Below are 12,173 nucleotides of genomic sequence, written 5' to 3' on the forward strand. Positions count from 1 at the left end.
TTTTTTTTTTTTTTTTTATAAAAAAAAAAAAAAAAAAAAAAAAAAAGAAGAAAAAGAAAGAAAGAAGAAAAGAAAAAATAAAACATGAAAATAAAAATAAAAATTGCAACTCACAGCACAGTGTTTGAATTTTTTTTTGTATCTCTCCCTCGATCTTTAACTTAAATGTACATTTCGACACCGTTATATTATGCATATATGCAAATGATATTTACAGAAAAATCGTATAATATTGGTATGCACATTTTGTGTATCTGTTTTTGTGTATGTGTGTATACATATATAATATATATAACTGTCAGATGTGGGCTCTGAATATCACGATTATCATTCGGATTAATTTCAGCTTTGTTACAATTTCGCCACAATTGGACTAGTGCTATATATAAACGTTTTTTAGGGCACCACTTCTCCAATATAAAAAGTGTACGCGGCGTACGATACACTTTTGGCCATAATGCTTAGATGCCAGTAGTTTCCTTAAACACGGTCATATAATGCGTGAGAGCATTACGTTTTATTTTCTTTCATTCCTTTCGATTTCTTTTTTTTTCTGTTTAAAATACTTAATTATCACTTTAGGCCACGCAAATTCCATCGAGTGCGTCTCCGAAACCATCAGTAGTATTAATATTCCTTGTTTCTCCTTTCACAATCAACGATGTACGCACATAAAGGTTTTTAATACAAGAGAGAACAGTGTAGCACCTGGTATCACGAGTCTCTTCTGATTTACTGTCAGTTGCGTGCACGAATTATCATCTTATCATATAATCTAAATACCCTTTTGCTATAACACGAATGACGTTAAATAGAAGAGATCGTGAATTTATATTCTGTTCCACTCAAGATATCTTGTTTCACCCCCTTCCCTTCTCTCAGGCCAGGGAGGATAACTTAACACTTTAATCTAATGGAATTAAGCGACCAGCTGCGAGTTTCGCTTTTGTTCGAAACCAATCGACAAATTAACTCGCGATCCGACGAAGTCTAATAAAAATTTTTCCAGACTAAAAACTTTTCGACAACGCTACCTTTTATGTGGGTTAAGACCTTGGTGCCGGGTGATTATAAAACTGTTTCTGTGATTGGCCAGATGCAGGATACATTTGATTTCCAGGTGGCGGTGTAACAGGCGTATATTTGGAGATCGATACTGCTGTGGTAGACGGCGGAATAAACTGGGGAGGATACGGATTTGAGCCTGGTGGTGCTTGAGACGCTTGGGGTACTAAGAATTGTTGTGGTTGTTTATTTGCAGATGTCTGAGGTGTAGCGTTCGAATAGACTTGTTGCGAAGAATTCTGTGGAACTGTGAAGTTTGGGTACTGAACGGGACAAGGTTTAGCTTGGAACTGAGAATAATGGATGGATGCAGATCCTGGAGGAGGTATATAGGGTTGAGGAGGCAATTGAGGTACCGGGTAACCTGGTGGAGTATTCGATACAGTAGGATGAGGCGGAGATGTTTTACGCGCTTTCAGTATTGCCTCCGCCGTTAAACCTGTAACGATTTACAGTCATGTAAAAAGTAATGAAATGGCAAAAGAGAATAGTAATATTTACCATGTTTGCGAGCTCTTTCCTCTTCGTCGTCGCTGAGGAACAATCCAAATTCTCGTTTCAATCTTTCTGTAAGATTTTCTCTTTGACGTTCGACTAAAGTTGGCGCGGCAGACCAACCAATTGTCCCTTCCTCACCACCTATAAGAGTATGAAACGTTTTGACAAAATAGTTTATAATTTTTGACGCTTAAACCTATTGTTATTATCTCAACCTTAAACCTCTTAGTATCCTCTATATTAACCTTTCTTTTCCTCGCCTTCCACGTTCGTGAAAAGCGGTAATGTGGTTAAGGTCGGTACATCAAGAGATAATGAGATTTTGGAACCTTCCTCATCGGAACTGAGCGACGAAGTTCCACTGCTCGCACTGTCTGATCTACCTCTAGCTCCTCCCTTATCTGTTGTAGAAGCATCACTCGATGGTTCAGGTTCTGGAGGCGTGCCAGACGATTGCTGTTTGCGTTTACGGTATTCTGATATGGACAACTAGAACAGTAAATTACTTTTGAATAAACAAGAAACACATGGTAGAATAACTTCGAAGTAGAAATTTTATTCTATAGTTATTCTAACCTTTCGTTTAACAGGAGGGATTGTTTCGGGTTTAAATGCAGGAGCTGGCATACTATTTGGAACGACAGTTCTCGGGTCCTTTAATCGTTTGATTTCCTTAGGCGGAGCTTCCTCCTCTTTTACTGGAGTTTCTTCATTGTGAACATTTTGAGGGGTTGGTTTTGTCGTACACTCTTGTATCTCTATAATCTGCTCAGAAGTTTCAGACTTTGGCTCGATGTATGGTGTATTATTTTCTTCTATCACTTCTTCTTTAGCGCTCTCGTTTGTTAGATCATCCAACTTAGCTTCCAGCAATTCCCTTAACGCCGTCGAGAGCATAGACTTTTGTTCGCCATTTTTGGATTCATCTTCTGTCTCCATATCAATGGTAGATTCGATAATAGCTGCTTCAAAATTTAATTGGCTTTTTGGAGCACTTGTTGCTTCTGTCTTTTTACGAATTCGTTCACTTAATGGTGGAATGGAATGGAAACTCTTTGGTGGTTCTGTGATAGATTCTGTGTCCATGTTGGAAGACACAGACTCAAAAATGGATTCTTCGGATGAAGTAACGAACGCGGACGGTTGTTCAATTTTCTGAGATTCCTGGCTCTGTTCGATTTCTTTAATGCTATTGTCAATGATACATTCTGGTTCGGGTTTGCTTCCAAATTCTTTGAATAACTTTCCCTCGTGGTTTAAATTGAATGATTTGAACGTTGGCGACTCGTATTTCACATCATCTATTTCTTTATCCTCAGATTCGGAATCTTCTTTGGAGCTCTCCATCAAACCCTCAATACCATCCATGCTTTTATCCTTCTCCGAACTAGTATCTACTTTTTCCTTATAATCATTTCCATCGTCGCCAGTAATTTTCTTCATTTGAGCTTCAACGTCAAACTCATCGATCGACATGTTGTCGTCAGATTTCATTTCGCACTTCGCGTCTTCGGATCTTTTATCATCATCACACTTATCATCTTCAACTTTAACCATCTCACTTATACTACCTCCGAATTCTAGTTTCATCTCAGCCACGCGTTCCTTCAGAATTGCATCCGATTCCATAACAGCGACTGGAGAGCTGAAATCTTCCATTTCTGTGTCTCCTTCGTTTTGATCGACTATCTCGACGGTACCTTTTTCCATATCCAAATTCTCTTCTTTCTTTATAATATATTCCTTCTTGCTCTTATTTTTCTGATGGCCAACCGGTTCGTTTTTAACAGATCGCAATTCATTCTTGATAAAAGATTTTGACTCCAAGTGCATGTAAGTGTCACAATCCATTTCATCTTTCTCTTCCTTCTTCACCCCGATGTTCTCTTGTTTCATTATCGAAGTGTCTATCACTAAATGTTTCTCGGATTTTACAGTTTTGAGATGAAAATCCTGTGGAATATCTATCGAAAGTTTTTGTCGTACGGCCTCGTTTGAATTCGCGTGTTCGTGTGAGGCAACCTCTTGCTTTACAGATTCTGTTGCCGTGTGACCTTCTTCATTCTGATCAACCAACGAGGATTGTAGGTGCTCGATGAAATCGTCCTGAAAAAAATGGTTTAATTAAGAAATCAAATTCCTATTAATTTACAAAAAAACATTTCAACATACAATCAAACAGCAACTCACTTCAACAGGACACAAAGATCTATTGTTCGGAGTGGACTCAGGGACTAACATAGTAGGTGTAGTGGGTGGAGTGTAATTGTCTGACGATAAACTTTCCCTAGCTATTCTTCTTTTCTTCGGTGGAGCTACCATTTCACTGGCCGGCGGACTCTCCGGTCGACTATTTGGTGAATCACATTCTTCAGAAATGGCTTGACGTAACCATCTTTTCTTGGCAGATCCCGTAGAAACAGGGCAAATCGTATTTCCACTGATTGCCTGTTGTTTGCGTTGTGGCGGTGAATCACATATTCCAGATACCGAATTCGCCGCCTGCACAAGAGTGGCTAAACTTTTGGCTGCATAACTCTGCGTTAAGAATTCTGCGGATGAGTCCGTCGGTAAAGAAAAATCCGAAGACCTGCAAAGAGGATTTATCGAATTCGTCGCAGAAGCCGGTGGTAATGCTGGTAACGGTGAGATCTGAGATATATTGCTTTGCGGTGGATCGGGTGACTCTTTTAACCATTCATTCATTAGAACTTTCTTGGTTTTCGGAAATTTAAAGCCAGGAGCTAGAGGACCAACCGCTGCTGCGACTAATAAGCAAGCCGAGGATAAAGGAGTGGATGGAGTTGAACTTTGGGAGCTGCTGCTTGCACCGCTGTCACAGGTTGGACTTTTAACTGGCGTTGGTTGTTGCAAAGGAGGCGAACTCGGTCCGGGTGCGTTAGAATTTGCTAAAGCCAACAGTAAACCAGCAGCCGTTGGTATTCCTTGATGACCAGCTGTAGTCACGCTTTCGTTCGTGCTTTTGGCAGGAGTATGCAGGTGATAAGGAGCATCTCGACTTTGCGAATGATTTTGGTTTAACAAAGGTGGTGATTGCATCGAATTGCTTTCTTCTCCGGACGATTCGTCCGAATCCGCGGAATTCAATCTAGTTCTTCGACTGCTACTTTGCGATTGAGAAGTACTAGTAGTCCTTGCTCTACCCTTTCTTCTCTTCCGCCTTAAAGGTCTATCGGAATTTTGTTGTTTCTGCTTTGTTTGTATCGTGACGCTATGACTATCTTCGTTATCGCTATGCGTACCACCAGACTCCTTCCGCTGTGCATTTCGTGCTTGAACTTCTTGTTTCCTTTGTTCCGCTTTCTCGAGCCTCTCGAAAGCTTTCATAATAGCTTCCATCTTTCTCTCTTCTCTGGTCATCTTCTTCTTGTCTTTCTTAGTCTCTGGCACTATTGGTTGACTTAAATTCGGAGAAGTTTGCGGCTGTTGCACTAACGTCAGCGGTTCCTCTTTAGGTATTTGGCGCACCGTATTTGCAACGGTGGTTGTAACTGTTCTTCTTGGTGGCGCGGATACCGATGATGACACTGTCGTCGGCGGTGGTGCAGGTTGCGTGATGACAGTATTATTGGATATCACGGTCGAGGAATCGCTGTCCTCGCAAATTGTGTTTCGTCTACCCCTTCGTCTCCGCTCTCGGCCATCTGCATTCTCAGCCAATGCTCCGTTGCTTCCTCTTCTATTCAACTGATTTAGAGACACTATTTGACATTCCCTCGGGTTATTACACGCACAGACAATGGGCATCATAGGGCTATTTGGATTAGGGGATAGCAAGAGATCATGTTGTTCGTGTCGGATCGTAATCTCGGCATTTTTCTCAATCGCGATTGTAGTCACAATATACAAATGTAACGTTCCTTTTTCTATACAATGTTTCACTTCCGCGTTAGGTTTACAACTACGTCGCACAAATCTAGCATCGTTTCCATACGTTCTTGTATCTACACAGACTTCTGTTCCGTCTCGTGGTAATCGATAAAAGAATACAAAGGGTCCGGGTCTCTGAGTATGATGCCTTCCTTGAGGATAGGACGGTCGATGTTGCGTACTTAACATATACTTTCCTCGTAATTCAACGACGGGTGTGTTTGGTGGGAGATACATCGTTGCTACCAGAAACTATATAAGAAGAGTAAAAAATTTTTTAAGATACTTATTTTCATTAAAAAATAACTGTCCTTGTTCGAAAAAATACTTACCCTAACGTTGTTACTATGTACGTTGAGCCTACACTTTCCGGTGGCAATGACATTCATGTTACTCTGTCTCAAATCACTGTGTGTACCATTTACTTTGATAGATGATATCCTGGCTCGTAATTCTGGACTATAGTGATTTGTCACTGCTTCCTCGTAACGTTCGATCCACTGTCTTAGTGGCGCGACGTTGGAGTTCCACGTATCTTGAGTTTCCTCTTCTTTATCTTCCAAACTCATTCTCCGTTTAGCTTTGCGTTTACCCGGGCCTCGCTTTGTAGCTTCTTTTTTACGAACAGCACTGGATTGTCTCGGATGAGAATCTCTCCTCTGCCTTTTCGCGACGTTATTATTATTGTTGTTGTTATTGTTGTTCAGTCGTCTTACTTGCGGAGGTTCGGATTTTCGTCGAGGAATTTGTTGTTGCAAAGTTCGTTTCTTGGGAATCGTACTGACCCCAACGTCGGTATCTGCCGAACTGGTGGACGATGTATCGGATGATGTATCTGAATTTAGCAATTCCTCGCGTTTACGCATTTGCAAAGCACGAGCTCTTTGCCTATCTACTCGTCGCGGTCGACAAATCTCACAGAGGTATTCGTCAGGAATGTTAGAACGATCTATACCCATGCAATCAACGTGTTGCCAAACTCTGAAATGAAAAATTTACACTTGCTATAGCAGCGCACTGAGCTGAATTCCATTAAATATCTTAAACGTCACAACTTAAACTTACAAGCAACGATCACAACAGATCATGTATCCATCATCGTGTTCAAAGTCACTAGAAATGAACAAATTTTTAAATATGAATATATAATATAATATACAATATATAAATATGAATTAATATATTTTTTAATACAAATAATTACCATATACATCTAGTAACACTGTCTTCATCATCCCCTTCACCCTCGGGAGCAGTTTCGGTTTCTTCGCCTTCCAATTCTGCGTCCCTGCCTATTTCGCTACTGATAGCACTGGCTGCATCGTCGTCCATATTAGCGCCACTAACAACTATGATGAATAACACAAAGTCGCATGAAAAATACACGGCTTTCATTGTTATTGTGAGTCTAATCAAGTAGCTAGTAGGACTTCGTACCTTTTCCATAAATGTAAGGATGCTGAGAAGTCGTAGACGAACTTCCGGCACCGTTGATAGGCTGTTTTGCATGAGATGGGGGTGACGGAGGTGACGGTGTTCGTGGTGGTGGTGCCCCATAATTGTGATCCTGTAGGACGTACTGAAGACACTATAATCAAGAATTACGTGTTCTAGGAACAACTATACAGACTACAAAATGCAACAGTGTACACTGCAAAAATGGCACTGAAGATTCGTTATTAAACTTCGCGTTATGTTTACTACGGATATATGTGTTACCTCGTAAGGCGGAGGTATTCTTATAATTGGAGTTATAGGACGTTGTTGACGCTCGTCTTCTTTAGATTCGCGCAGCTCGGGTTCGATTCTAGAAAAATAATAAATTTAATTATTCAATTGATATAGAACGTGCGCACGGGGTGAAATAAAAGATCAACGAATATATAAGTGACAGAAATAGACACTAACTTATTCTCAACATCTTTGCGAGGTTCCATGCTAGTTACTGGCAGTAACGTCTTTACTTGTCCAGATTGTTGTCTAACTTGCTGGGAAAACTGTGACGTTGTAATAAGTTGTTTTTGTTGTATAGCTTGCTGCTGTATTTTAATCGGCTGATTTTTATGCATCAACATATTCGTGGCAACAGTCTGTTGAGGAAGCAAGGTTTTGATGCTTGCCTTTTGTGCGATCGCAGTTGCCGGACCTTGACCTTTCACCGCAGTTATGTTTGTATTTAGAGAGGTCTTAATACCGGCTACCTTTTGCGTGTGATTCCTTTGAGCTGGTTTTTGAGGAGGTATCGTTTTGATGCATCCAGGCTGTTTTTGAGCATTCTGCGGCCCTATAACGTTCTGTTGTTGCTGAATTATTTTTACTGGCTGCGCATTCGCATTTCTATGCAACGACTGTTGCACGACGTTCTGCGAGTTTGAAGTTTTTACGGTATTTGCAATTTTCTGAGGTACACTACTTTTCAAATTGCTCTGCTGTAAATTTTGCGCTTGATTCTTCGTCACACCTACTCTCATGACCATCTGTTGTTGTTGAATCTTGGAGTTAACTACCTGAGTTCGTTGGTTATTGGGGATGGTCGCGGCGATCGTCGCAACCTTTTGATGAACATTCGTAATACTGTGACTTTTCTGTGTTTGTGGATTCGTATTCGCTTGTTGTTGCTGCTGAGACTGTTGTTTCTGCGCCGCTTGTTGCTGCGATTGTTGTTGTGCTTGCGAAGTTTGCTGTAGCAACTGTTGTTGCAATTGGGACGAGTTCTGGATATGTACTTGCTGCGATTGTTGTGGCTGTGGGATCACTGGTTGTTTGTTTACGGTTAATAAGTTGGCGTTCTGGAGCGTTTTATTGATATTTGGAACGCTGTTACTCTTGCAAGCGCTCGCGAAAGATTGTACTCTGCTGGAATTAACCGTGGTCGCAGTCTGAGACTTTTGCAAAGCCGTCGCAGTTTGCGATCTCTGATGCTGCGTCGGCGGCTGAACCTGTTGCACGTGTTTCTGAACCTGCGGTAACTGTTGCTGACATTGTACTTGCCCCATTACTTGTACCTTCTGCATACCAGCTACGGAGTTGCCACATTTTTGGACGTTATTCACCGCCGCAGCGTTCGATTGCTGCCTAGGCACAGTCACGGTCTTCTGTGACTGAACCTGTAATTTCTGTAATCCCTGCTGTTGATTACCCGGTATCTGTTGTAGTTGTGCTTTATGATTCGGATGGCTACTTAACATCTGCGACGATACCTTTTGATTATTGTAGACCTGCGCTACTTTCTGCGTGTTCGCGGCGTTTGCTTGCGCTTTCTGAAGCGTCGAATTCCCTTGTTGTTGGGCTCTCTGTACGTTGGTATTGTTCGTGACTTGATTAACAGCAAACTGGGTGGTTTGAGCGGCACCAGTCGACGACATTTGGCTCTTCTGTGCGGTCTGTATCCTAGGTACGGAGTTCCTCTGCACGGTTACCCCTTGACTGACATTCGTCACAGCCTTCACTTTCTGCAAGTTAACCGTCTGACCCTGTCCGACGAGATTTTGCGTTTTCACGTGTATCCTTTGAATGTTGGGCAACGAAGTCGCGGTAGTGATGGCTCTAACCGCGTTGTTGCTTACGACAAGCTGCGAAGGGACCGGTTGAACTTTTAAAGGCATGCTAGCCTGCAAACTAGATATCGTGGTCGTCTGTTGCTGTTGTTGCTTGCCCTCACAGGTGACGACCACCTGATTTCTAGTTTGCTGTTTGCTCTGCGTGGATACTGTGGCATGCTGCAAAGGATACACATGTGCTACTCCGCTACCTGGAGATGATAAAGATTGAGCGTTTACCGGAACATGGGTTACGTTGGAGGATGCGTTCAGCGTTAAAGGCGCGGGCTGCGTTTGATGGCTAGACGACGGTAATTTCTGAGAGATGACGCGAGTCGACAGCACCTGGGTGGTATTCGTTTGAGGTCCAGTGATTCTCTGCACCTCCCTAACGGCTTTTGCTACTGGATAGGTAACGCTAACTGATTTCACGGTGGAAAAGGAAATAACATGACCAGCTGGAATTTCTGCGGCGCTCTCCAAACATTGAAGGATCTGTGGTTTGCCGCCGGCATCGTCGGTTCCCGTCTGGTTCGATGTTTCCTGATTCACCGACGAGGACGGCTGACTGCTGCTACAGTTCTTCTTCTCGAGGGATGTTTCTACGGTGCCCAACTTTAAGACGAAGCTCATGGTGGTTTCAGCACTCTGTGGAAAGCTTTCAATGCGTTTTGACGCGACGGTGGCACCATCGTTCTCGTGAGCATCGGTATGCTCGGTTGGGGACGGCGGGGGAGGTGGGCCAGGCCCTGGGGACAATTGCTCCCCACCTCCACCTGTTCCACCCCCCGATAACTTGATCACCGACGGAGTCGACGTCTTGGAGGCCTTTCAATCACGCCAACTGGAAACTCGAGAGAGTTAGGATGGGATGGCTATCCTCGCCCTGCTTGACGGGATACCACGCTCTTCGATTCCGCTATTTGAGGATTCTGAACCATAGGCTGCAACATATAATCGGCGAATCTTCTGTTAGTCTCGAGATAGTAAGTCTCCATCGATAATAAGTTTTTAACGACATTCGATTGAACAAAACGTATAGTGTAAGGGCTCGTCTTCGCTGAAGCACCATCGAGCAATCTCTTGTCGCTGTTCCAAGTTTCTTGAAAAAGTCGCCGCATGTTGCTTCAGTGCAGACGAGTTCTGAGAAAAGATTCCTTGAAAAATTCGACGATAACATTAGGAAAACGATTGAACGTGTCGTTGGCTACGTACCCTAATCCAAACATCTCTCAAAGGGTATTAATTATTCATCGTTCATGACGTGGCCATGGAATATTTAAAGATATTGATCCAGAAAAACGTTTCCAATCGTTCGATAAAACTAATGCTTATCTAATAGATACGGTTTTCCACGAATCTGTATAAAGATCTATCGAATGGGCTCACGATTGTTTCGATATCGTGAAAGCTGAGATACTTAGCAACGGTGAAAAGGAAATGGGAGAAAGGAACCAAGCGGTATTTCATGTCTTAAGTATTTAATTACGATAGCAATATCGACAAGAGAAAGGGAAAAATGATCGAAATGATAATTTCTGATCGCGTTTAACAATGATATCCTTCGCTGTGGAACCGGTTCGCAATTCCGAGATAAAATCAATTTAGATTAGACCGTGAATCGATGGAAAGCGTTTAATACGTTTAATTATCATGTCTTCTATTATTTAATACCAGAGTCGTTCATCGACTATCGTTGACAAAATTCACATACAATGGCTACTTTCTAATGAAGTGTTCCTCTTTTTTCTTTTATCAGATTCTACATTTCGCTTTCATGGTATGAAACCTTGGTAGTCGTATGAAAGTATGTACCATTAAATAACACTGATCGTAAGTTTAATATACTTGAAACTAATTAATTAATATGTCGATGGCATACTGCACAAATATTGTTTGCCCATTTTTAACGTTTTCTAGAAAATCAGTCTTAAGCAATAAATAAATATTTTAAATAGAATAAATTAAATAAAATTGGTTGCAAATCGTACATTGATGCTTCTTAGGGATATAAAATGATCACAATGGATCATGCTCGTTGAAAGTATCTTTATATAGGTACACTGTATACAGTAAACAAAGTTATTGTTCTCGACAAACTTATGAAGTGGATATAATAATTTTTATACAGAATAACGAAAATATCTAAAGACTGAAATTTCACAAGAAGCAAACGCAATTTATGCAATATAATGATAGTGAGATAATATTAATGTTCGTGTAATTTATCAATATATTGTAGTATCATGTGTGTAATATGTATGTAGTATATTGTAGTACAATAACCATGATACTGTAACGTATTATTCTAGGTGAATCTTTAAAGTAAACTGATAATTTTAAGACCGTTCGTACGCTATTCGCACAAACTATTCTATCTGTATTATAATTAAATAATAATTTAATAATAATAATTCTATCGTTATAACTAGACTGTGGATTTTTATGCAAATTCATATTTTTGAGAATATAACGAAAAATGTAAATTTGCCCGCCAACCGTTATAGAAGGCGCTATACTTTGCATATTTTATTTTTCATATTATCTGCATTCTGTTCGATTTTGCACCTTTACATTTCCTATAAATGCATAAAATCGGCAGTGTAGTTGTAATACTATAAACGCTTAAAGGTGTTAAAAATCGTTCGCCAACTGTCCTGAACAAAAATTCATATATTTAAAAAGATCAAAAGACGAACAGGATGATGGAAAGCATACACTATATCCTATTGCGATCTGTTAGGGAATTCGCCATTGCTAAAATATGGTTGCATATAACAGCTGCGAAGGAAACGACGCAGTACGCAATCGTACGAACAACGATGAATCACTTGGTGTTGCACTTTTCTCTCCCAACGATAACCGAGTTTCCTGGCCGTAAGAGATCGTATATCCTAAGCAAAGAGAATAAAAAACGCAACAAACCGAGATTGTTGCGTGCGATTTCGGAAGTGACGAGAAGATTCCTTTTGAAGAAACGTTAGGAGCAGTGCGATACGCATTTGCCAGCTCGTGTCGAGTCCGCACGTGCGGCTCAACTTGCGCCAAATGTGCCTGCGTGTTCTACCACCTTGTGTGTACGACGCGCGCACCTAATGAGTTAGTATTGTCAATATCCTCCACCGAACTCGAATTGCGTAAACAGCCGATCGGATATAAAAGATACGAGGCATTGGCCGG

The 12,173-nt window shown here is 41.2% G+C and overlaps 1 protein-coding gene across 7 annotated transcripts in view; it reads right to left on the reverse strand.

Moving 5' to 3' along the window:
* Nucleotides 1-114: 114 nt before the first annotated feature.
* LOC100746548 overlaps nucleotides 115-12,173 on the reverse strand; it is a 24,899-nt gene continuing 12,840 nt past the window's right edge. For 2 of the 7 annotated variants that reach the window (XM_012390829.3, XM_012390828.3), the window contains 11 exons: nucleotides 7,363-9,937; nucleotides 7,174-7,261; nucleotides 6,892-7,042; nucleotides 6,659-6,803; nucleotides 6,520-6,567; nucleotides 5,787-6,435; nucleotides 3,754-5,706; nucleotides 2,140-3,669; nucleotides 1,809-2,052; nucleotides 1,567-1,704; nucleotides 115-1,504 (listed from right to left, as the gene is read on the reverse strand). In XM_012390829.3, the coding sequence (XP_012246252.1) occupies nucleotides 1,047-1,504; nucleotides 1,567-1,704; nucleotides 1,809-2,052; nucleotides 2,140-3,669; nucleotides 3,754-5,706; nucleotides 5,787-6,435; nucleotides 6,520-6,567; nucleotides 6,659-6,803; nucleotides 6,892-7,042; nucleotides 7,174-7,261; nucleotides 7,363-9,626 (7,668 nt within the window). In that variant the 5' untranslated portion in view covers nucleotides 9,627-9,937 and the 3' untranslated portion in view covers nucleotides 115-1,046. Of the gene's footprint in view, nucleotides 1,505-1,566; nucleotides 1,705-1,778; nucleotides 2,069-2,139; nucleotides 3,670-3,753; nucleotides 5,707-5,786; nucleotides 6,436-6,519; nucleotides 6,568-6,658; nucleotides 6,804-6,891; nucleotides 7,043-7,173; nucleotides 7,262-7,362; nucleotides 9,938-12,173 lie in introns of those variants that run through there. The other 5 variants (XM_033323301.1, XM_012390832.3, XM_012390830.3 and 2 more) reach the window with 5 other exon arrangements.

The sequence above is a fragment of the Bombus impatiens genome, unplaced genomic scaffold, assembly GCF_000188095.3.
Source record: "Bombus impatiens unplaced genomic scaffold, BIMP_2.2 scf_0896, whole genome shotgun sequence".
Lineage (NCBI taxonomy): Eukaryota > Metazoa > Arthropoda > Insecta > Hymenoptera > Apidae > Bombus > Bombus impatiens.